Source organism: Coturnix japonica, chromosome 7 (assembly GCF_054131305.1).
Source record: "Coturnix japonica strain WE chromosome 7, WE-NBRP24, whole genome shotgun sequence".
In the NCBI taxonomy this organism is placed as follows: Eukaryota; Metazoa; Chordata; class Aves; order Galliformes; family Phasianidae; genus Coturnix; species Coturnix japonica.
The window spans coordinates 4,752,884-4,774,440 of record NC_140669.1 but is presented as its reverse complement, the minus strand read 5'-3'; the positions used below and the strand labels follow the sequence as shown (position 1 = coordinate 4,774,440).

General features: G+C 39.6%; 1 protein-coding gene across 5 annotated transcripts in view; it reads right to left on the bottom strand.

The window, feature by feature from the left end:
* Positions 1–21,557, bottom strand: part of LOC107317000 (von Willebrand factor D and EGF domain-containing protein-like) — a 162,922-nt gene that overhangs the window by 59,505 nt on the left and 81,860 nt on the right. For 4 of the 5 annotated variants that reach the window (XM_085552978.1, XM_015869184.3, XM_085552979.1 and 1 more), the window contains 6 exons: positions 14,130–14,266; positions 12,966–13,127; positions 9,540–9,644; positions 7,392–7,506; positions 5,047–5,297; positions 3,618–3,837 (listed from right to left, as the gene is read on the bottom strand). In XM_085552978.1, the coding sequence (XP_085409104.1) occupies positions 3,618–3,837; positions 5,047–5,297; positions 7,392–7,506; positions 9,540–9,644; positions 12,966–13,127; positions 14,130–14,266 (990 nt within the window). Of the gene's footprint in view, positions 1–3,617; positions 3,838–5,046; positions 5,298–7,391; positions 7,507–9,539; positions 9,645–12,965; positions 13,128–14,129; positions 14,267–21,557 lie in introns of those variants that run through there. The other variant, XM_085552981.1, reaches the window with a different exon arrangement.

Genomic DNA, 21,557 nt, shown 5'->3' with positions numbered 1-21,557 from the left:
AAGAATGGAGTTCCCAGTTTACGTAACAAGATCTACTTCTCCCTCAATCCCTTTTCCTCTTTTTCCCTCCTTATCCCACACTATTTTGCAGAGGGCTGACTTTAATGCTCTCATTCCTGAGACTTTAGAGAAAACAAAGGATAACCATAAATAACAGCCTATATTTTAACACCCACCCAGCCAATTTAAGCGTAGAACTATGCAAGCACCACTTCACTTTGCTCTAAGAGACTTAATTTTAAATGCTATCTGATCAGTGCTGGCATGATGTTAATCCAACAATGTCTGAGGTGAATGTTTGGAAAGTCTTAAACTTTGCTGAAGGTTGCTGGAGAGGCAGTAGAAATTGATAGAAAATTGTCTTCCACAAGAAATGTCAGTTACTGTGCCTGCGTGACCTCCAGTGCGCTGCAACACAAGGGAGTTCCAGTTCTGTTGACACTGCTACCACACAAACAAAAACATTAGGAATAAAAGATCTTCAGGTTGCAAGGTTGAAACATCTGTTTCCTTGCCAGCTCTATTTCTCCGTCCCCGCATGAGAAATTGGCTGAGAAGATCAACTCCTTTCATGCCTTGAGAGGAGCTGACCACCTACAGATATAGGGAAGGACTTTTTGACTGTGTTCAAGTTAAACTGAATCTAAATGAAGAGGAAATCTCATTGAAAGACTGTAAAGTTATTACAAACCATGAACACTTTTTTTTTGTTGTTGTTCCAGTTTCCTTTTCTTCTTCTCTGCCCCCATATTAGTGAATGGAGACATAGGGAAAGAAAGGATGGTTTTGTGATTTAGATGCAGTTTTTTCAAGGAGGTGTTCTGTTCTCAAGTAGATAAGATTCTTGCTTTCAGTGACCAAAAGAAGAAACAATAGGAATTCTTGTTAACACTGGTGCAGGAGAATGAATGAGCTTTGAATGCACAATGAGATAAGCATGCATTAGCCTCTGCAGAAATTGAAAGTATTAATAATTCTGGAGTCATCATCCTCTCACATTTTCTTGTGGCTCCCCCTGCCTTGTTCCCTTTTCTACGTTATGCATTTAGACTGCCAGAGATACACAGATGCACCTGAATTGCTACCATTCAGCAAAATACTTTGTTCTTTATCCTTCTCCTGCAGTGGTGTTTTGGAAGCTCTTAAGAGAGTTAACATTTTGTTTCTACTACCTGTTCCCTATCATTTGTAAAGATTTGATGGTGAAATGATGCTGTCACTTGAGCAGTATAGCATTGCCTTCTCATTAGATTATTGATGTTTTTCTGGGGAACTGAGACATAAACACAGCATCAAGGATGAGCTTTTATTGTTGTCACAGAACCTACCCTGAAGTAAAATGATCTTCCCAGCTGGCTTTCAGCTCCACTTGCTTATAATTTCTCACCTGCTATTAAAATTTTGAGATGTATTTCTGTTTTGCACAATCATATTTTTATTTTGCTGTTGATTCTGTTTTAGCTTTTGGGTTGGGGAGGTACAGCAAAAGCACTGCACATTTATCTAAGCTGACAGGGCTAGAGGATTTGGGAAAGCAGTGTTTTTATGGCCATTAAGGTGTCCCTTGTCCTTATTTTCAGAGCTGGCTGTATGCTGCTTTCAGGCACGTTATTCTGAAGTGTTGGATATTCCATTCTTGACTGTTTGTGTAAGAATAAGAACCACGTTTTAGAATATACACCATAGGATTTTATAAACAAAGCGTTGTTATTATGGCAAACTATTATATGTGGAATAATAGAGCTTGATTTCATTCTGTTCCATCTATGTTCAGGAGTGAGAAACTGGTGAAGGTCAGTGAACAGGAGCAGATACACTGATGTTATTACCTCATGGAGTTGTTTTTTGTCCACTTAATCTACCTCCTTGAAGGTGGCAAAGAATTATTCTCAACAGTGCATTTAAAGTATTTAACCAAATCCAGCTGAAGATGTTCCCCGATTTCCCTGGGGAAATCATTTCCAGGGGAATTTAAGACCGTGCCACTCTAAATGTGTTTATTTTGTTTGAAGTGTTGTATTTTGATCAATATTTCTGTCATGTTTCTGTATGCACAGGCTTGTGCATAGCTCTCTTGCTAGTATTTTGTGGCATAAACACTTCAGACAGCAGATTTTGGCTGTACTGTCCCATTACCTGGACTCAACTATCAGAACAACGTGAAACTTTTGGGCCACTTTTATGAGCTTCCAACTCTGAATTGCTTTTGTTTCATTTCTGTTGGAATCCTATATGTAATAAAGCCTGAACTTTGAATCCCACATAACTAAAACAGAGAAGGTGTCATTAACTCCTGGAAGAGAGAAAGGTTGCCTTCCTGCCTCCGTGAACCCACAGAGGATAATCTGCTCATGGTTTTTGTATATAGGTACCATATGCAGTAATAGTTACATGCTTTTGATGTTACTTCTACTTGAAATTTTCAAAGATACAGCGCTGTACTGAAGTCAATATTTTGGGTGTCATGAATTCGTTCACGCTTTCACATGTGAACAGACCAGTTTTGGGTTTTTTTACAATGATTTCAAGCACGAAAATGTGAGTTCAGATTAAGGTGGTTTTTTATTGTTTTTTTTTTTTTTTTTTTTTTTTCTTTTTTTTTCCCCCCTATACTTTTCCCTTGCTTTTCAAATGGTGCTCACCCAAACAGTATCTTAACACAGTTTCTGTTAGTACCCTTCCTTCACTGCTGGGAGGCTGTTTTGACTCTGACATGAATGGATAGTAACTCAAAGACAATGACTTTCCAATGACTAATCAAACTAATGACTACTATGCGAGTGGCTGCTCTTTTAAATGGCACTGATGCTAGCAGCAAAGCTAAGAAAAGGCCACGTTTAGAAATCCTGTATGTTCAGGTTTGCTGTCTGCCTCCTGAAAGGATAAACTGCAAACAAAAAGGCTTCAGCAGGGCTCCAGAAGGCAGCATGTTTGGGCTGATGGGAAAGCTTGTTGTGTTGGCAGCAAGCTGTGATTCCAGCAGCTGGAATGTGGGTCCTGGTGTGGAGGATGTGCGAGACTCTGTGTGACACCTGGAAGCAGCTCCACACAGCCCAGCACAATTCCAAGCAGCTCTCACCTCTGCGATCTCACCAGATGCTGCTCTCTCACCTGACACTTCAGGTTCTCACTCCTTCTGTTCCTGTTTGCACTGTTAGTCTTGCAGCCACCTCTTCTGTCTCAACTGCATTTTCTTCTCCTATTCCTCCTCTTTGTGCTTTATATTCTGCATTTCTGAAAGGAACTTTCTGGGGACAGTGATCATTCCTCTTGCCTATAGCCCTTAAAATCATATTGTGGTCAGCCCTGAACAGTTTAGAAGCTTAGACTTTGCTTAGCTCATCTCACATGTGGATAGCTGGGAAATGAACTGGAGGAAGCTGAGACAGGGGGGCTGACCACACTATCATGGTTGTATCAGGATGCAGACCTGTAGGTCCATTCCTTCCTTGAGCGTGGATAATTAGATTGCTGCTTTTACATATGATATGTCAAAAGCTATGTCAGAAAAGGAATAAAATGTTCACCATTTGACATATTCCTCTGGTTGCACTGCACTCAAAACTTCCTGAAATGCAATTTGTCTCTAGTTAGAGCTGGAAGAAAGGATGTCTTACCTCCTAAACCAGGGGGACATTCACAAGCATAGCTGTCCACACCATCCACGCATGTTCCGCTTTTGCACGGGTTTGATTTGCACTCATTAATATCTTCCTGACAAAGCCCTCCATCAAATCCATTTGGACATAAACACAGATATTCACCAAGGCCTGGAGGGAATTTAATATTGGTAACACATGTTCCACCATTGAGACAGCTGCAGGGCTTCACTCGAACCTGCAGAAGGCAAAAGAGAGTTGTGATAAGATTCCTCTGAATAATCACTGCTGAGAGGTATATTGGTACCCATCAGGAAGGGCCAGGTTTGCAGTGCAAACACGTTGCCTAGTATTATGAATACTTATTTCTAACCCATTTCTTTTGTCTAGATTGATGGTCTTGTACTCAGCATACTTATTTATCTGACTGGAATCTTGGCTTTAGAGGGATTTTTTTGTTCATCATTTAGGGGCACATTCTAACTTCTTATGAGAAAGAAACCCTATTTGCTATAACAGCGGTTTTTACACAGTGTCTGAGGGCAAGATTTGTTCCTCATTCTTCAAAGAAATGAAAAATCTCTTTGCCTGCCTGTGTATCTTCCTTATTGTTTTACATTATAAATGGCTCCCAGTCAGGATGAGGATTGTGGCATCCTTTACCCAGTTTCTCTCTCAAGGAATAGAGATCCACAGTCGTGTTACATATGGATGAGGACAGGATTTCAACAGATTCAAATCTCAGTACTCTCCCATTTTGTTAAACGCAAATCTAGTTTGAAACATTTCCCCTTTGCTGTCTGTGTTCAGCAGATCAGTATTTTTTGATGTGAGTAGCTTGAATGAGTGGAAATTGGAGTCTTTAGGAAAAAATATCCTTTTCTTCACAAAATTGTTCTCTTGTCAAGGTTCTGCATCCCACTTTATTAGCTCATCCTATCACAGGATTAATGTTAGGCTATGCAATAAAGTCATGCACGAGCTCTGCCAAGAAACTTCAAGTGTGGAGTAATGACATAAGAGCAAGACACCCTCTAAAGATATCATTGAGAATGAGTTATAATCTCCCTTTTATAGCTGAAACTCAGTCTTTTATGTTATATGCTTTTTTATTTTTTTCTTCTCTGCGATCCAAATGCAGAATGTGAATTTTAAAGCAGATTAATGAACCATTAACAGGCTCTGAAAGAGAGTTCTTTCAAACAGCAATCAACAGCACTCTCTCTTGTTCACTGTATATGTAGTTTCTACATTCTCAGAGATATTTATTCCATTAATTGATCATTATTGCTATGCTGCATAATATAAGGGTTTATGAGTTATTTTTTTTTTGTTTTGTTTTTGTTTTTAGACAGTAACAAATTATTAGTTTCAGTGACAATTGCACCAAAATGAGAACATGATAAACAGGTGTGTTATTCTTTCCTTTTAAGTATTCTTTCCTTACCTCAACAGTGTATCTTCTCTGCGCATTGCATTCATCCGACACAGTGAATTCAAAGGTCTGCATTTCTTCTGAATCAACTTTCCAGATAAGAAGGCCAGCGGGAGAGAGCCTGGCATCCTGTGGCCCAGCCTCTAAGATGAATAGCACAGCTGACCCTTCCGGATCCACCGCTGTTAACTGGTAAACAAAATTCTCACCAATAAATGTCAGCAGCTGGCTGGAGGGGGCCTGGAACACAGGAGGCAGGTTGTCTAAACAGCAAAAATGAAACCATGATTACATAAATTCTTGTTTCTGCCGTGTAAAGATTCACAGTACAGGTCTTTGTAGGGGTTCTCTCAGTGATGAAAGTATCCTGAGACTGGTGGAGGAAACAATTTAGATGTTAGAGGCAGCAAATGTCTTTACCAAACACATACTTTTTTACTCCTATTTTTCTCATGTTCTATATGGTACTCTGATTACTGTTGTGTATGAAAAACATGGGGGAGAGGGGATGTGTCTTTTGTAACCTCCTACTGCTCCGTGTTCCCTAGTTCTTACTGAAATTTTAACTGTATCTCTAACGCACCTATACTGGTCCACCCTACTCTACCCTACTCTGTTTAAATATATGTAAAGCAGTTCTCAAAATGATGACTGACAAATTGGCTGGGCAGCTTTTGGGGGCAAAAGTTGTGTAACTCTTCCATTGAGTAGCTTCTACTGTCTTTACACGTGAGTGGTAATTAAGCCTCAGCAGTTTGATTGAATTCAGTTGGACATTTCTGGAATAATGATCTTCTCAGTGCCAGGAGATGTACATCTGTGATACTGAAATTCTCTATCCTTGGAGACATTAGTGCATATCATATCAACATTGGCCTTGTTATTTTTAGTTTTGTTTTTGTTGTTGTTTACGTTCGGTATTTTGTTAATGATGATAAAAGCCTAATTATACTGGGCTATTGTACAGTACTAGACAAATGCTGCCTGAAGATATTTACAATGAAAAGATGCGAGCAAGACAAAGTGGAGAAAAATATTACATTTTAATATTAGAAAGCAAGGAAAAGTAAGATCAAATGAATACCTTCAGGTGACAGCAGCACAATGCAGGGCTGGAAGTTTCATCTCAGTGTCAGAAACCTCCTCTGTCTCCAGCCTCTTTCCTCTTTAACCAGCAGTACAAATTGACATGTACTGATATTTACAGGAATCTTCTTACAATGCAACTTGTCCACAATTATTTTTAACTTAGAGAATATTTATGATGTGGACTGATCAAAAACAACTGAATTCCATTTAAAGTCACTCTCTAAAATTATGGACTGTGTATTTGTTCTCATAAAGACAACCTGTATCTTTGCATCATCAGGGTTTCTTTTATGTGTGCATATCCTATCACACTTTGCTTTCCATAGCATGCCTCACATTATGCAGCTATTTAAATGCCTCTGCACTCATTGCTGCTGTGCTATCAAAGCTTTCTAAGCTGCTTCTCCAGCAGAACTGTTGAGATCTCCCATCTATTAATTTAATTTTTACTTCACAAACAATAAAGCAGTGGAGCCCATAAGAGTTGTGCCCAAAGTAATCAGTGAAATATTGATGATGAGGTGCATTTAAAGATAAACACAAAGATGGTGTTTACTGGATGGAGGGTAATGAGGTGTTATAGACACAAAAGAACATAAGATCAGATCTTATCTGGGGTTGTTAGTTGAGAGTCAGCTGAACTTGAGGCAGCAGAGTGCCCAGGTGGCTAAGAATGCCAGTGCCATCCTTAGCATTCAAGAGATGCTTGAATGCTTGAAAGGCAGCTTTCCCCATGACCCCTGCTATGAAGGGCTGCACAATGAGCTGCTTGTTTCCTTATCACTTAGAGTCGGGGCCAATCTGTGGTCTTTTGTGGAGCATTTCACAGTATTTGGCTCAGAGAAAGAAAACATTTATTACAGATAGAAAAAAACATACATTAGTGTTTTAAAAGTAGTGTTTTCCTCAAATCGTTCCCTTAAAGATTTGTACCTGTGAGATGATTATAGTTGTTTTTAGGGTCCATCACCTTTTGCTGACAGATAAGGGCCCTGCATGTGGTATCAGCATATAAAAAACTTCTTTATAGGGTTTGGTTTTATTAATTAAAGATTGGTCAGGTTTTGGCCAGAACAAGAGAAGAAGCTAGAGGATGCTTAGTAAACACGGTGGAGTTCTTTCTGTGTCCCCAGTTATTATTCCACTGCAAAGAGTCCACAAGCACTATGTAGAATAGATCCATATCAACATGTTGAGGAACTGTGCATTTCATAGACTACTAAATTCTAAGCTAAGTGCTTCTAAATCTTAGAAAAAAGCTGTCTTACTTTCATTAATAGACCAGGTGAACTTTGAAATGCCAGGTTCACAGAGAAGACAAGGACTGGCGGGGCTTGACTCTCCTTCTCCATAGCAAAGTCCATCTATATTACAAGTATTGTCCTGTCAAGAAAGGAAATAAAAATGGGTGGGTGGATTTTGGAGATAAGCAGGATCTTGCCTGTCTCTTGAAACAATAAATGGATATCAATTTATATGCTGGTGCTTTCTTCTGACAGGGTGAAAGCATGATGTGGAGGTCATTCAGTTTCCATGTACAATCCCTGTAGCTTTGAATCCTTTTTCTTAGGTAACTTGTAATGCTATTCATCCCAGATGAATGTGAGCACGATTCTGTTTTCATTTTAACAGTATGTAGTGGATGTGATCATTATTTCCAGCTGTGACTACTGATGTGGCGACTATTTTGTAGCTGTCAGAAGTGAGTTCTGTGAAATCTCAAGTAGGTGTTCAGGAATTGTGTAGATGTGGTACTAAGGGACTCGGGTTAGTGGGCAGTATGGGTGGTGAAACAGTACAACTTTGAGTGCAACAAGTAAAAAATATGCAGAAAACCCAAACCTAAAAAGAGTCATAATTTTCCCCATGTCAGATTTCCAACACTGAAATTTGGATGTGAATTAGATTTTATTACATTGTTGCATTCAAAGGCTTGAAGTTCTGATGAAAAAGCTGCTGTTTTTCTGATGTGATAATGTGGTGGAGAATAGGCTCCATAAAAGAGGAACACAGAATGCAAACTGGCCAGGTATAAAATGTCCCTTAATTGAAACACCTTTTCTGAAAGCAATTTAGGTATTGCAAAGTGATGTTATAAGTGGAGTAATTAGAATGTGGTTTGATGCAATTGGAAGCCTAGTTCAAATAATCCCTTGAAGCATCTCAGGCTAGAAATTATTATGACACCAAGAGCAAACCAGTATATTGAGATGGTACGTATATTTCTGAGTTCCAAAAGTGAAAGAATACGTAAAGCCTTTGTCATTAAAAAAACCAACAACAAATAGTTTTAATTGACGTAGTTATGACATAATTATTTTTATTCTTAGATTGAAATAGCTTTGCCCTCATTTGGGCTTATAAACCAGTTCTGCTTACTGATTTATTAGAGAAATGCGATCTTTCATCTTATCTTGGTAACTGCTACTTTACTGCAATCAGTGCAACTTTGAAAACTGTGTTTTCCCATTAGTGTTAATGAGAACAGCGAGGCAAATAGGTTAAGATGTACCTGATTAATCTTCATTTTAGACCGGTGGTCTCCTGTTCCCTTGTACTTGCCTCAGGGTAGGAAAGCAGGATTAGCACATTCAAATATTCTTATCAGCAAAAGTATTTTTTAAAGCCCCTTTGCAAAAGAGAAAAGGTGCCTAATGCAGTGCTATAGAAAATAAGAGCAGGCAATCTCGTTTGCAAGGGATGAAGGATGTTACACTGGAAAGTTCACAGGAAAACAAAAGGATGTAGTGCTCTCCTGGCAGTTCCCAGTGTGCTGGCAGTTTTAAACATAGCACTAGGCTTTTGATTATGGTTTTGAAGCTGTCAAAGCACTATATGTTTGTACTTAGTGTTATTTAATGTAAGCAAGAATGTTTGATGTTCTCTCAAGTGTGCTTTTATATGACAAAGACCACGTAACATACGTCATAGTATATCTTTCGAGGCAGCAGAAAATGGGTGTAGAAGTGAAATACCTTACAGCTGCAGTACCCCATCCAACTAGCCTGGGAGAGCTAGCAGCGCTTCCTAGGAAGGATACTTCAACAGCAGAGACAAGCTTCATGGCAGGGCAGCCACAGTCCTATTTACCGCCATTGACATTTGCCCACATACCTATTGTCTGCCATGCTCTTTGCGAAGTGCCCTTCTGAGAAAGGTCCAACACAGAGAGGACATATACATACATAAATACATATATATATACAAATATATGTATATATACACATATAAATATTTATATACATATACACAGACAGGAGATTGTGAAAGACAGAGAAGTATCAGGCTGTTCTTCTGAACTATGAAATAGATTTTCCTCTTCTAAAACAGTTATTGCACACAGTGCATCAGAGGGAGAGAGAGGGCTAAGGAGGAGATGAATGACCCATATTGAACATTTATGCTCTTTAAATTACCTTTAATTTACAAAGTCCGGTTGGATGGGATTCGCAGGCCTGGCAGACTGCGTCGTACAGGGTCAGCACTCTGGAATTACTGTACTGGAAGCCATCATCAGTGATCTAAATGATACAAAAATCATCCTTATAAGTAATAATGTTCCATATGGAGACTGTCTGCCCATTTTGGAGCGTATACTGTTGCACCCTTGAACTGGATGCCTGCCAATAGGACAAATTAAAGCACTCATGAGTCGCTCTACAGCAAGCTAACAAATTGCTTAATGCTCCAAAGTGGAAACTATTCATTAATAACTAAAAGATCTTTTGGCTCAGCTGGCATTCAACTTTTCTGATTGCGGTGAGGTGCTTCTTTCCTTAGGTTTTTATTTATTTCTTTATTCAGTATGATTGTGGAGGCTGCACAGAGACTTGAATACTGTAAGGATGGATTCCAGGAAGGTGTGAAATGAAAGTAAGATATTTGGCTGAACTTTTGGATCTCTTTCTTACAATGTGGTAAATCAGTTAGCAATAACCTTAAGAAGAAGAAGAAAAAAGGAAAGGATGTTTTATATTAACCTCTAAAAAGTGCTGGGGTGGATAATACCAGACAGCAACGGTCCTATTTCCATAGGAAGGTATATTAGAAGGGCAGCCCTGTACATGTAGGCTCTTTAGAAAGCCTTAATTTAGGCTGGCAGTTTTAATATATGACTACTTACACAATATAAAGGTTTATGTGAATCTACATTTAAATTTAATTTTCTTTTTCCCTGATAAAAGTGAAAAGATAACAGAATAGCGTGGAAATCCCAAATACAAAAATATTTGTTGAAGAAGTAAAGTACCGATACTAGATCTAGTGGTTGGCAACCCTGCGTGCAGCAGGGGGCTTGAAACTTGCTGATTCTTGAGGTCCCTTTCAACCCAAGTCATTTTATGACTCCAAGGAGCTTATCCTCCTCCCTGTGAGAAGAACAAACAAGAGAGGCAGCACTCCAGGGCTGTCTCTTCTCTGAACTGCAGTGCTTACAGGCAGCAGAACTTCCATTAGGAATACATTATTCTTAATGCATTTTATATTCCATTTCTCTCTTTAACCAGAGTGTCCAGTGTTGTTTCAGTGTTAGTGCACTAATAGTGGGTGAAATGAATAGACAGGGAAAAATATAAAAAGCTATAAAATAGACTTAATTTTTATGTCTGAAGTGAGCATTGTGAATAGAAGGTAACTGTTTCCATTTCTTTTTAAACCTGTATATATATTTTTTCTACTGATTATTACAAACTTCCATTTTGATGCCTTTTTAGAATTGGGTCCATTTATGGTTGTTTCAATTGCTTTTCCATTAGTCACCTTAGTGATGTGAAACAAAGTCCAAAAGCAGCAATGAGAACTGAGCTGGGGCAAACCTCTATTCAGACTGGGTTGACCCTTAAATGCCAAAAGCTTGCTGAGAGCTGTTTCTTGCCTGTTTGAATGCACGAGTCCCCTGGAAAGGGAGAGATGCTGCTTCTGGACCAGCAGCCAGGACAGGGAGGAGGCCTTTCCTTTATACACAAAGTGCATTTCATGCACCATGAAGTGATCTTGGTGTGTTGCTCATCATTGAAATACAATTTGACTCATATGAATGTTTTATAAATGAGAAATGAAAGCTGTGAGAACTTGTTGAATTCAAATTCAGCTTCTGTTAGTCTGACTTCTAAGCAAATATTTTTCCTGCTCCTGACAAATACAGGCAATGATAACAAATTGAAGATAACCACAAAACTGCTTCCCAAATTCAGTAAGTACCTGCCAGGCTCTTCCACCCCTTCACCCAGGTGTCTGCGTGGACAGCCTCTCTCAACTGCTGTCCAAGTGGGCGTTGTGTTTTGGTATTTAAACCAATTATCCCATGAGTTGTACTGTATCTCATGTACTCTTATTGACATGCAGCACCATGCCATGGGAAGAACAAGTGAAAAATGAAGCACAAATACATAAAAGAGCACTGAGAAGAGCTTGGGAAGCTCTTGTTCCCCCAGCTTCAGCAGTGAAAAAAGCTTATGTGAAACTTTGCTGATTCCCTTGAAATTTGCTTTGAGAATGAGGAGAGATTCTGAAAATAATGAATGTTGTTTTTTTTTTTTTAGATAGAAATATTTATTATGATTTTGGGAACAAACTTTTCCCTGTGTTTGAAAAAGTATCTATTAATATAAACATGAAGTTTAACATTGCAGTAAGTTATACCAGGAATTTTCTGGAGTGCAAATTTTTGAATGGTTGTGGAAATCTTTTCAAACCCTTTTTTTATTTTTATTTTTATTTTTTAATCTTGAAAAGATCCATCATTTTGTTCTCTGTGCTGTCATGTGTTGCTCACTGCCTTTGAAACCAAGCTCCGAGTTCTTCCTTGACAGTTCACTCAGCAAAGAAGTCCATGGGAGGACTGGGGTTAGCATGCCAGAGTGTGGGACCAAGGGGATTTAAATGTGCACACGTTGCCAGCCATGGCCCTGGTTCTTCTTCAGCATTCAGAGGTGAGGGGAAAGGCAGCAGGCTCCCAAGCACAGAGATTTCTTTGAACTCAAGTGCAAGGAAAAAGGCCTTCTAGATGTGTTTTGGGAGGAAAAAAGTAAGAAAAATCACACAGACCTCCTCATGGCTGGAAGGCAGCTCCTGAAAGCAAACTGAGTGTAATGCACTCTGGCTGCATGCCACCTATCCTGGTTGCACTGGATAAAGGGCTGACAGACGAGCTCTGCTCCCACAGAAATTTTGCACCCAAGTGTTTTATTTTTACACGTGGAAATGTTCAATACACATCTGCAGTCTTCCTTCCATAGCAGGATATATTTCTCATTTAAATAAATTCAGTCTTAGCAAAGGAACTGTATCTGCTGAAATAACCAGCCTGGCTGAGCACTAGACCAAAGTGAGCAGGAACAAGGTCAGCAAGACACCAATGTCTTAGAAATATTTAAGTATCACAAAAGAGGCTAAAATCACAACCGAGCTGACCCAGCTCATGCAGGCACTGCACACACAGCCGTCCAAGACCGCACCATGCCATGCCTGCTCACTGTGCAGTGCAAATGGCTGCCTTGAAACCAGGGGTCAGAACAACTTTGCGCTTGCTTCCTAATCATGAGTTTGAGATGGAGTTTCCAGAAATGAAATACTAATGATTAACAATTGATTAGTCCAGCTGCATCAATCTCAGGTGATTACCTGGAGAAGTGATTGCAATTTGTGCTTTTGGATTGCCTACATAGACACCTGTTTTTAGCTCCCATTGCTTTGGTTATGTTTTTTCCCCCCATCTCCAGGACATTAATGTGAGGCATCTCCTATTCTGAAGGGATGCATTTACACTTTGCATTTTAATTTACCATGACAACTGATTTTCTTCTTTTAAATCATGTCTTAGAAACATAAGAAGAAATTCCTACTTTCACTTGCCATCTCGCGAACGGCTCATCGCCAGCTACAAAGTGCACAGCCTCCATCTCTGTAATGTTCAGGAGAGGAATCTGGCAGTCAACAGCCTTAGAGCTGAGAAAATCTGCTCGTGTGGTTTCTTGATCTCTTGATATCCATTCGCCGTTGAGATGCTACAGTTAAACAGAAGGAGAGTGCAGAAACTGAGGGCTCATACAAAGAAGTTCCAGTTGTCAACATATGCTTATATTTCCAATTAATAATAGAAGGCATTTACAGATGGTTTATTGAAAGAGGTAATGTTGTTACTATAACCACAGCAAAAAGCCATCTATGCTGCTCTATGCATGCAAGCGATCTGTTGCTTTAGGAAGGCATTTTGGATGAGCAGCTAGGATGAGCCAGGGGAATGTGGTGAAGCAGCACTGTGGTTGCTCCTAGAGCTCTGCAGCTTGAGAACCTTCTGACACCTTCAGGCATTGTTTGCTGCTGAGCTACATTGACTGCATCATTGACTACTTGCTCAGGGCACGTGATATCATAAGTGAGCAAGGTATGCTAATCTCAGCTGTGTCTTGTTAAGAATGAAAGGGATCAGGCTCAACATCTTTTTATGAGGTAGATTTATGAGATGAATCCAGCATCTCCTGTCTGTGCATGCAGATGTACCAAATAATTCAGTCCTAGCATTGCCCTTGTGTTCATAATAAAATTATGTTAGCAGAAGAGATGGGTTTAATAGTCAGTGGAACCTGTGACTTGGTATTGAACTATTGGAGCCTATAAATGTGCGGAGGAAGCCTTGTATTTAACTGCAACACTTAGCATTCAAACAAGTGTAAGAAAGCAACCAATCATTGCAGATGCACAAAATGAGAAATAATAGTTGTGATTTTGGGCTTCACTGGACTACAGTGTAGCTGAAGCAAACAAGAGTCAAACAAAACCCCGCAGAACAAAACTGACTAGATATAACTTTGCATTTCCAAGGCATCAGAAAAGGGCTGAGCTTCTTCAGCTCCCCCACTCATAGCAAACATATCGGTAATGGGATCTGTAACTACTGCAGCAATGGGAAGGCAGTCTGTACTGCTCAGGGTTGAGGAGTTTAATGCAAATGTGACACAGCATGACTGTATCATCAATACTTAATGAGCCCATGGGAAGTTACTTACAATTAATCTGGTGACTTCGCAGTGCAGATGGGGAGAATCCTTGAAGCCAATGCCGAACACCCGGACACGGCTGCAGTCAGAGGTGCGAATGTCACATAGGCCCCTGTTTTCCAAGCTTGTGATTTCCAGAGCTTGCTCTGAAATGACAGAGTTTAGAGTGTAATGTGCTGTTCCTTTCTGGTTTATCAGAGGTTTTTTGGTTGTTGTTACAGTGTTGCTTCAGCTGACCCTGTTAAGCTGTTGACTGGAAGGATGGTTTTTATGGTGTAGTGTGCAGAAGCATCTGGGTGGGAAGTGGAGATATCTGAAGATGGCTGAGCCACCAGACTCCTCATAAGATGAAACGTCTGTGTAAAAGGCATTGTTTTTTATTTTAAAAGCTGTGGGTGTAGTTTAATTCTGCAGATGTTCAACATAGGCTCTGGGATAGCACAGCACTCGGGAGGTCTCTGACACCCTCTGTCAATATCAGCAGTCTGTCAGGACCATGGCCTCATGTATTCCTTGATACCATTTGTACTTCTCGTGGTCAGGAGAAGCTGTTATGATGACAAACAGTATAAAATAGAAGACTTGCTTCTTGTTTCCCAGACAGTATTTAACAGCAGGAGTATAACTGGGAACCCTGGGAGGCACAGCACACTCCTGCATGATGTACCATGAACTATTCGCCTCCTGCGTGACAGGGAGAGGCTGCAAAGCTTTTCTAGTTCCCTTCTCCATCACTGTTGCTCTAGCAAAATAATATTGCCCATCAGTTTTCTCTGAGCTGTAGCTTATCTAAAACAGAAGCTTAATATTTTAATGGTACATTGGCTCAGTTCTGATTCAAGGGGCAAAATGCCCTTAGCTGAGCTGATAACCTTCCCCATACCTTGCTGTTCCTTTAGGGCTGTGCTGTTTATGCTCTAAGTAGGATGAATGCTGTTTAAACATTGCCAGATTGCAGCCCATAACAGTAGAGCTGCATGACTCTCTCTTTTTTTTTTTTTTTTTTTTCAGAGAAAGGAAGGTAAGCAATATAAATGTGAGAAATAGTGAAAGGGTTTTTTTCTGTACTTCTAAAATGCTTCTTTTTTCTTTCTTTTTTTTTTTTTTTTTTTGGTTAGAGATTTTATTGCAGCAGTATTAGCAGCGCTGTCAGACACTTTGCAATATTTACAAGAAGAGAAATGGTTTACAGTTTAGCAGCATTCGTGTTAGTTTGAATTCCTGCAATATACAAAAATATTAGTCAGACGGATAGAACGGTTTTGATAAGTTGCTTTCTTACGTGGATAGTGCATAAAAAAAAATTAAAAAAAAAAAAAAAAGCTCCATTACGTTTTTCATGAGATTTTAATGGTTCCCCCTACTAGTACTGAAGTAGCTCAGATTGCATTAACATTTTCATTTCACTGCGGTTTTTCAGGCTTCTGTGGGTGAGGTAAAACCCCATAACTTGGGAGTGAGGAGGCACAGGAGCATACTTCAGCAGACCTTCCTCCTCCAGCACCAGGCTTACTGGCTGGTTTCTTTCTGATGAGCTATGTGTGCTTTCGAGATGATTCCTTACATGTCTATGGGCATCCTGGCATTGCTGTGTTGGGGCCATGGCAAAATGAGTCAGCCTCAGTGCTTTCTGAATTGACTTTGGAAGGAGCTGCCCAGAGAGGTGGTGGAGCCACTGGAGCTGTTCAGGAAATGTGGGGGTGTGGCACTGAGGGACGTGGTTAGTGGTCATGGTGGGAATGGATTGATGTATGGACAAAATGATCTTTGTGGCCTTTTCATGATTCTGTGATTCTGTGACTTACAATGTCAGTAGAGACTTTCATGTCTCTTTCACTCAAACCATTGCATATGCACTGTGTGCAGCATCTTTAAGTTGTTCTAAATCTGGAGGAAATATGTTCCAATATATGTGGTGGGTCCCTTCTCCCAAGATGTGTGGGGTGGTGTGGGTTAATCAGGATGAAAAGGAGAATTCTTTGCTGGTGGAAGGGGTGAAATGCTTATGTAAGAAGAATGCAGTTTGATGAAGGCAGTTAGGAAGGAAGGAATAAAGCTCAGGCTTTAGACCTCAGTATATGCAGCCCATCACTTAAAATAATGTTACTTACTTTTAATGTAATGCTTTTTGAAAATGAGACATCACAGTTAATGGATGTAGGAATTTTAGGCATTTACTTTGAAGATGGTTTTCTGTCTATCCCTCTGTCTTCCATTTTTGGCATATGTGAACCAGTTTCAACTGAATGTGGAAGAGGAAATCTCAGTGATATTAGCTATGGAGAAGTGTCCTGGCAGTCAGTAGTTGGGTACTCACCCATACCCTCTATGGGGAAAAGTAAAGTAAGGCTGTTGCTCTTTGCTTCTGGTGTTAGTGGAGGGGAAATTAATGAGCCTATGTATGACAAATGCTCAAGGGCCACGTAGTTTCATGTGTGATAAGGAAATTAAATTAGAGAGCCTGAAAAGACCCAGCAAATGAGCTACCGGTAGTTCAGCAGAAAATTAGTGGGGAGGAAGGCAGAAGTAGAGGGGAGAGCTGGGGAAACTCACAGAGGTGAGAGCAAGGCCAAAAGTTCAGGTATGCACAGAGTCATGGAGGTATGACAAACAGTGAGTGATTTCCGTGTTGGGGCAAGCTAAAGAGGAAGGAGACAGTCCAACTCGTGAAGAGGGCTTTGACTTCAAGGTCTCTTTTAAAAGGCCCCCAAGATCTTGGGTAACTAGATAGAAGCATGGGTTCAATTCCACTTGGTTGGTAATGTTTGCTTTGTGCAAAGCAACAAGCAGGGAGCAAGCCCCATCCCTCTGCTTCACTCACAGAAGGAATGCACTGGAAAGATCAGCAAGCTCAGTGCTGCTGATGGTACATGCTCCTTCTGCAGGCATTTACATGAGTCAAACTTGACAAGGAGCACAGACTACATAATAGATGTAAAAAAACCCTGCATGAATACTCAATTGGTTTTATAGGTATTTGCTGTAGTGTATTATATAAATGTGCATAGACATCGAAGTAAAATGTCGACATTTGACACAAAATCAAGAATTTTGTAAAACTACACGTATTGAAATCTTAGTGATGGACAGGCATAGTTCATGTTTGATTTCTGCCTTTGATTAGAAATATATCCTAGCACAAAAAATAAACATCCTTCTGCAGTGTTTGAAAGCTACACGTGTAACTTTGGGCTTGGAGCAGCAGACCTGAAATCAAAACTGGCAAGAAGTTTGTTCAAATAATAAGAAAGGAATGGAGTGCCTTCGTTTCTTGCTCAGGGTGATAAATAAGCACCTAGATCATGAAAAGCAAATCAAGCACCATATCATAAGCATCAGAGGTGATCTTCATGCTGTTCAAATGGAAAATTGCCCCTGTTGATAGACCAATACAATATTTATAAAGCAGGTTTTTAGAAGCAGGTGGAGGCACACAGGCCAAGCTCACTTTGCTGTGTCCTGATGTGGCTGGTTGGAGGCCAGCCCTGTGCTGGAAGTTATCAAGCTGTCTGAGCAGGCTCCAGGGCTTACTGGCATGGCTGTGGGTTCCCAGATACATGACTGAGAAGGGTCTGGCGAAGGCAGCCTGGTGCTTGGTTATCTCACAGCTTGGGTAAAGCAAGTCTGAATCTGCCTCCTTTCAAATACATCCAAAACTATTATCTATATTTAGTATTATTACAGCAATCATATGCACAATTATTGAATGTATTATTCTGGAATTCATGATGTACTTAACCCAAACCTCACTTGAAAATCCTCCCTAAGAAAAAAAAGGACTAGCTATTTTATTCTCTTTCTCAGGTTTTTTGCACACCACTTATTTCCCTGGCTCCTAGGAAAGGAGCATGCTTGTCCCTGCTTGTAAAACTCAAAGAACTTGAGTTTATCCAAGTAGCAAGTTACAGATGTATGTTCTTTAGCTGACGTGGAGAGGACCTGGTTTTCTGCTTTGATGGTCTGTGGTATCCAGGGTGGATTGCAATGTGTGTTTGTTACACATGAGCCAAGCTTTGCAGTCAGGGTACACTTTGGGTCATGCCGGATGGCCATAAAAGGTGGCCAAAACCTGAGATCTGAACAGAAGCCTGAGAATCTATCCTGAAAGTCATCACTGGTAAATATCACATTTGACTAAACCCCCATTTACCTGCCATTCTTTTTACTGATTGTTTCTCTCTAAATTTTCTGGTTAGTCATATCAGCAATCAGTGCCAGGGACTGCAGTGAGAGCAAGAGCAAGCCCTGGCAGAGGGTGGCAAAGGCGTTTTGTGAGTACTTTAACTCCCTGCTTGTGAGAAATGGACTACTTCAATTTCACACTGAAAGCATCCATGTGCTGCTACAATATGGTAGATTATTTTTGCTTTAGAAAGCTCACTGTGACATTTTATGTCTATTTGATCTCTTCTATTTTTAAAAGGCTCGCTAGCAATTTACTTCAGCAATAGAAGGGGAAGAAAAGTGTGCTGTTAACTATAGAATATTGCCTCTTTTCTAAATGGCCCTGAAAGGTAGTAAAATATAAGATCTGGTTTGCACGTTCACAGAGCTCATTGTCATACCAAAGCAGATCTCATTGTCAGTCTCTCGAAGGCACTTCAGAACAGGACCCTACAGAGCAGCACACCAAGCAAAAGCTGCTGTGTTGGAGCTCCAAGGGATTTTGTCAGGAAGGGGCTTGTGGGCATCGTCATGGATCTAATGGCCAAGCTAGTGTTTTTAGTATTTTTTCCTTCTTTATACTTATTGAGTTGGAGTAAGATCCAGGTATTCTGAACCTTTTTATTCACAGTTGTTTGAACGTTATATATATGTGTATAACATAAAGAAGGCAACAGTCTCTTTTTCAGGGTCTGTTTTGACAGGAGAAGAAGAAATGCGTTCAAAATAAAGAGGCAAGATTTAAATTGGACGTAAGGAAGAAAAGCTTTTTACAATAGTGAGTGCCTCTAGTGAGGCACTAGCACCAGTTGTCCAGAGAGGTGGTGGATGCCCCATCCCTGCAGATGTTCCAGGTCAGGCTGGATGGGGCTCTGCGCACCTGATCAAACTGTAGATGCCCCTGTTCACAGCAGGGGAGTTGGACTAGATGGCCTTGAAGAGGACCCTTCCAACTCAAACAATTCTATGAATATATATACTGATAGATTCTAGAATAGAATGTGGATAGATTTATAGGAAATAAAGCACAGTATAAAGAAGTTTTAGATTTACACTTAGATTTTGCCTTTGATCAGTTTAAACTGGACCTTTAAATATCCAGTAAGTTTTAATTCTATAGCTCATAAATTTATCTTGCTTGGGTGTGTGTGAGTATCTGCGGAAGGAGGCGGTTGTTTGTTCCGAGCTTTTTGTTTTGCTTTGGTTTTAACAAGATTTAAGGCTGAAATTTCCTGCAGTTCCTGCAAACAGCATGGTTTAAAGAAGTTATACGCATGTGTCTGGATTGTCTGGCTTGGGTTGGTTTAAATCAGATCTGTAATTTTGTAATCTTCTCCAGCATTTAATTCTGTGTACTTCAGAAAATGGCTTTGTTTAACCGCATGTCTCTCTGAACCTCCCTCGCTGCTTTGCATTGAAGCAAATAAACTAATCACCAAAAGAAGCTAATCTCCTTGATCTGATTTGCAGGAAATGTTATGGATCACTAAGCATGCAACCTTCCATGTCCCTTATCATGAGGATTTGGTATCCTTTTAAAACTTAGTTTCTATTGACTTTGTAACTATCGGGCTAATAGCACTTTTACAGCTCAGCCAGGTCTGTGGTTTGAGTGGAAAGAACTGGGAGTTAAACCTGCAGACTAAGGCTGGAAGTGATGTTTGTCTTTTCGGATGTGTATAGTGTCTGCTATATCAAAAAATAAAGGAAAATCACTATGAAAAGAAGAAAAGCCTCAAAACTGACACGAAGCCTGTCAGTCCCTGAGAACTCAGAAAACTGTAGCAGAAATATGTTCTCTGTGACAGAGAAAAGCCTGTCTGCATCCATATAAAAGGTGGTATCAATAGTAGGTTAGTTTGGGGTCACTTCTCTTTCTTAAATTATATTTGAGTAAATTTTTAGGGTCAAAATCAATAGTTACTTATTAATCACATAATTTCATTCATCTGAGATGCTGCTGTTAGCAACAGTTAACTTAGTTTGCAATTACCTTAGTAGCAGTAGTAGTTAACTCATGCAGATGAGGCCCACTTCTCTGTGGATGTCTTGGTGAATGAAATGCAACGTTTCTAAATAAGCATTTAAAAATATATGAATTTTAAATTTCCCTTTATAAATTGGTTTAAGTGGGAAAAAGCTGAATAATTGAAGCTAATAATATTACTTAATATGTGTTTTCATATTTATTTTCTAAACTCTTTTTTGAGGATGATCTGGTAAGCTGAGGAAAGAGTTGGTTATTAAGCACAGATAATATCTCTCAAAATTAAGGTTTTCATATTCAAGTTGCATATAATCTCTTTTGGATGGTATTGATATCTCTGTGAAAATTCCTTCATTTCTTTAATGTCATCCTGAGGAATGTGAGAATAAATTCATAATGTCTTTAAGCGCTAAGTAAAGAACACGGTCCCAGGGAAATTGAAGCAGTGTATTAAACAGTATTTTTGTGGCTATGGTATATAGGGATCTTCATGAAGTGTTCCATGCCTTACAGACATTATTACTGAAGTGTATTTGATAGAAACAGTTGAGTTCGTTTCCAAACTGTAATCTAATAACAATGCCTTATTTACTGTCCAGTAGTTGTCAAATGAACACAAGTACACATTCAAGGGAACGTAGGCAACAATGGCATAGGAAATTTTCAAACATCCTTCGTCACTGGGATAGATGAGAAACTCAGAATTATAGAAAGAAAAAGGCAGTAATCAGTATGAGCAAAAGGAGAAAAGAAAGGAATATTGGTAAAGATACCTAATTTTTCCTTGATAAGGTAAACTTAATCAAAGTACTAGTAATGATGACATTGCTAATACTGTATCCATCAAAGTCAGTGGAATTCTTGTAATGAGAGGGAAAATTAAGCCCAAAGATTTATTAATTGGCAATAAATAAATAAATAAATATTTAAAATAATAATGCCCATTTAATAATTTCATATTTATGTAGTAATAATACTTCTCTTTTGGCCAGAAAATTGTAATTGTAGCACTGTGGTGCTGCTTCAGTACCATATGAAGGGATTTGCCCAATCAGCCAAAAGCTTGGTGGTGTATATTTGCTTATTTACTAATCTACAGACCAGTTTTAAAGAGCAGTCAGTTCCTGTGGAGAGGATCAGGTAGGAATTCCATTATTTCAAGCATCTGTCTATTTCTGAGGCACTTTTGGAGATATAAATGGTTTGGTTTTTCACTGAAGGTATGTTATACCAGCACTGCAGACTGGTAGCAAAGGCTACCACCTTTACACTGCTGAGTAGTGTGT